The sequence below is a fragment of the Salminus brasiliensis genome, chromosome 3 (genome assembly GCF_030463535.1).
Source record: "Salminus brasiliensis chromosome 3, fSalBra1.hap2, whole genome shotgun sequence".
NCBI classification, from domain to species: Eukaryota; Metazoa; Chordata; class Actinopteri; order Characiformes; family Bryconidae; genus Salminus; species Salminus brasiliensis.
Window position 1 is genome coordinate 20578160 of NC_132880.1, and position 4168 is coordinate 20582327.

Genomic DNA, 4168 nt, shown 5'->3' on the forward strand with positions numbered 1-4168 from the left:
TCTATACAGCCAATGAGGAACTGACCTCAGTAACCTGACTCCTCCTCTCCATTGTGATGTCATGTTGATGACATCACAGAACCTATAAATAGGCTTGTTCTCCCTCATTGGCTCAGTTAGGATTCGGCAGCCCGCGAGACAGCTGATTCCTATGTTGTCAGTGACACTGATGTCATTTGGCTGAAGCTCTTATCTAGAGCCAACTTATCTAGAACCAGCTTCCATCTGCAGGGAAACAATGGAAACCAAAAAAGCCTTGAGGAGCCTGGGCTTTCAGGTGGTTCGCAAAATCGGTGAAGGAAGTTTTGGAAAGGTGATGCTGGCCACGTCCAAGAAGTACCCCGACCAGGTGGCCGTTAAAACAACGGACCTCAAGTTGATGAAACCTGGTTTTGTTTCCAAATTTCTGCCCCGGGAACTCGCCGTTCTCCGAAAAGTACAGCACCCTCACATTGTTCAGGTGCATGACATCCTTGAGTTGAGTAACAGGCACGTGTTCATCGTGATGGAGGCTGCCGCAACCGATCTCTGTCACATGATCCAGGAGCTCCACCACATCCCCATTGACCAGGCCAAAAGGTGGTTCTCCCAACTCGTCAGTGCCGTGGTCTATCTGCACCAGCAGAACATTGTCCATAGAGATCTGAAGTGCAGTAATGTTCTGCTGACTGCTGATGACCGAATCAAACTGACCGACTTCAGTTTAGTTCGCATCTCAAGAGGCTTCCCTGACCTGAGCGAGACGTACTGTGGCACTCCTCACTACGCTGCTCCTGAGGTGCTTCTGCATGAGCCCTACGACCCGAAGAGGAGTGATGTGTGGAGCCTGGGTGTGATCTTGTACACCATGGTCACTGGGTCCCTGCCCTTCGACAGCAACAATCTGAAAAGGCTCCCGCATCTCCAGAAGCAACCCTTGAAGTATCCAGATGGTGTCACAGTGGATGAGCCCTGTAAGAACTTCATCTCCTACATGCTGAAGTTCCATTATTACCTTCGGCCTTCGGTGGCAGAGGTGGCACAGCACCAGTGGCTGCAGTTACCTGAAGACCGGTGAGTAAACCATTGAGCTGGAACTGGAGTCTCTAGTTCCAGGTTTATAAATATAAAGAATATTTCGTTGTACTTTTATTTGAATTGGATTTTTGTTTGTGATTAATATTTATTTTTAGATTGTGGGTTTATATCTCTATATAAAGAAGAACCCATATTGTATTAGAACGTTACTAGAAGTCTCCTGTAGATGTAAATTAAAGCACATATAGGAAGAAGAGGGGGGTCAGATTGGGGCAACATTTGAAGAACTATTAAACACTGAACTGCTAGAAGTTCTTTTAGAAGAGCTGTTAGGATTAGGATTAAAACTGGATCAGGACTAAATAAACTGCTGATTCCAGCAGGAATGCACAGGAGAAAGAGGTCCTCACAACCTCCTCAACCTTCTAACTTTCTGCTTCTTTCTTCATCTGCAGGGAGAAAATAGACACTGAAAAAGCCCTGAGAAGCTTGGGCTTTGAGGTGCTGGGCAACATCCAGGAAGGCAGCTTTGGGAAAATTAAGCTGGCCACATCCAAGAAGCACCCCAAGCAGGTGGCCATTAAAATAGTGGACCGTATATTGATGGAACCTGATTTGGAGACCAAATTTCTGCCCCGGGAACTGGACATCCTGAAAACAGTGATGCACCCTCACATCGTTCAGGTGCATGACATTTTTGAGATGCCTAACCATCTGGTGTTCATCGTGATGGAGGCTGCAGCCACGGATCTCCATCAAAAGATCCAGGAGCTCCACCACATCCCCGTCGATCAGGCCAAAAAGTGGTTCTCCCAGCTTGTCAGCGCTGTGGACTATCTGCACGAGCAGGACATTGTCCATCGAGATCTCACCTGCAGTAATGTCCTGCTGACTGCTGACGGTCAAATCAAACTGACCGGCTTCAGGTTTGGACGCATTTCAAAAGGCTCCCCTGAAGAAAGTAAGACGTACTGCTGCACTTCTTACTACACTGCTCCTGAGGTGCTTTTGGCTACGCCCTACGAGCCGAAGAAGAGCGATGTGTGGAGCCTGGGCGTGATCCTGTACGTCATGCTCACTGGGTCCAGGCCGTATGACCACACGGATTTGAAAGAGCTCCCAAATCTCCAGCAGCGACCCTTGAACTATCCGGAAGGGATGGCGGTGGAGGAGTCCTGTCAGGACCTGATCGCCTACATGCTGCAGTTCCGTCCTTTCTTTCGGCCTTCGGTAACACAGGTGGCACAGCATCCTTGGCTGCAGTCGAGTCAAGAACAGTAAGTAAACCATCGCGCTGGAACCTGAGTATCAAGTTCCAGGATTATAAACATAAAGAACATTTTCATTGTATTTGAACTGTAATTAGATTTTTGCTGATTTATTATTAAGTGTTTATTTCTTGCTTGTTTGTTTACATGTAACTGAGTTGTTTATTCATTTCTATTTTATTGATTAGCTTTGAAAAACTTTGAACAAACCCTTTTCATGCTTTTGGGTTTAGTCACAGTTCCATCAGGAGTCACAGAGTGTTTCACAAAGCAGCATTTCTCAGCTTAAGCCCAGGGTTGAGGACTGGAATGTCCTTCAGCTCTTCTTCTATTGGACAGGCTGGACTCTGGGATTAAGTTCTCTGACTGAACTGAGACCCCTGCTTTGTGACTCCCCCCGAGACTGGTCAGCTGTTTACTTATTTGCTGTATTTGTCTTGTATTTTTATCAACAGTGAAATGAGTGAGACTGCAGACTCATCTGTGGCTGAGGCTAAAAGCGCTCCACAGGAGAGTGTGTTCGGGTTTCCAGAGAGACTCTGTGATGAGAGCTGTAAGGAGATCCAGCAGCAGCAGCAGAACACCATTAAGCATTTGGAGAAAATACGGTATGTTTGTTTGTTTGTTTGTTGTTTACACTATTTATGACTGCTGTATCTCTGCTCTCTCTATTAAAACAGTCAGTCTGGCAGCACTGTTCTGTAAATCAGTAAATAGGTCACATACAGTATTAGTTCACTAACAATAAGCTAATACTTATTCTCCACATTGCTTCTGTACCGTCTCCAGAGTTATAGGCAGGTTTGTGGTGGAAGCCGTTGACGAGGACGGGGAACCCAGTTCTCATGGAGACACCAGCCCACTCCAGGAAGACGACAGCAGTAGAGCTGGGGCAAGTCTAACTTGCCGAAGTGTGGAGGCTGTGGAGGAGGAGCACGGCTGCTTCTGCTGCAGTCCTTTTTGTGCTGCAGTTAAAAGGGCAGCTAAAGCTTATGTTGTCGCACCGATTATCAGAGCCTCCCATTCACTTCGAGGGAAGGTGAAGAAGTTCTTCATCTCTGCGGTGCACAACTCCTCCTCTTCCCAGCAGGGGGCTCCACATTCTGCTGCCTCCACAGAAGCTCCTGCCTGTTCCGGTCCTGAACAGAGACGTGAGGATGGGACTTCGGACATTCTGCTCCATGGGCTGATGGTGGAGGCAGAAGCTGTCCTCCCACAGCCCACAGTGAGGCAGGGAAGAAGAAGGCTGCGATTCCCCAAGTTTAAGGTAAGTGGACTGTTGAGTGATCGTGACGGTCCTTTTATACCATTGAATCACTTTAAATATTGATTAGAAATGTTTCAGTTGGTCAATCTTTGTCATTTTTGTCTCTCCAACAGATCCTGAAGAAGAGAGTTCATCCTCTGTAGACGACCAGCACGGCTCCCAGTAATGGTAGTGTACTGTCTGGGTTTGATTCTGAAGGGAAAGTCCCGCTCCATGGGCCAGAAGCTGTGCTCCCACCGCCCATTGTGATGCAGGAAAGCAGGAGACCAAGTCTTCAGCTCCCCTTCAGATTATTCAAACTGAGCTTACCCTGTTCATGCTTAGCCCAAACAAATCATGTTGGATGACCATGTGGACCCACCTCCCACAAGGTCTGGGTTGGAGATGAGTGATTGGAGGAACAGCCTGCCTGATCTCAACCCGAGGGGTAGGGTGTTATTGGACTTTTGTGCTAGTCACAATTTGTCCACAGCAAACACCATGTTCAAACACAAGGTTGCTCATGAGTGTACTTGGTACGCTCATAGTGTACCTTGAGCCAAAGGTCAGTTAATGATATTGTGCTCATATCATGTGACCTGAGGCCATGTTTGGACTCTCGGGCAAAGAGAGGCAC

General features: G+C 47.4%; 1 protein-coding gene across 1 annotated transcript; it reads left to right on the forward strand.

The window, feature by feature from the left end:
* The first annotated feature begins 238 nt into the window (after window positions 1-238).
* Window positions 239-3718, forward strand: LOC140551059 (ribosomal protein S6 kinase alpha-3-like). The gene is made up of 5 exons (XM_072674427.1): window positions 239-1053; window positions 1473-2294; window positions 2741-2893; window positions 3075-3436; window positions 3666-3718. Exons 1-5 carry the CDS (start codon window positions 239-241, stop codon window positions 3716-3718), a joined length of 2205 nt encoding a protein of 734 aa, XP_072530528.1.
* Window positions 3719-4168: the final 450 nt, after the last annotated feature.

Coding starts and splice junctions, on each gene's coding strand:
- LOC140551059 (XM_072674427.1), top strand. CDS start 239: ATGGAAACCAAAAAAGCCTTGAGGAGCCTGGGCTTTCAGGTGGTTCGC. Junction 2,295..2,740: donor CTGCAGTCGAGTCAAGAACA/GTAAGTAAACCA, acceptor TTTTATCAACAG/TGAAATGAGTGAGACTGCAG. Junction 3,437..3,665: donor TTCCGGTCCTGAACAGAGAC/GTGAGGATGGGA, acceptor TCTCTCCAACAG/ATCCTGAAGAAGAGAGTTCA.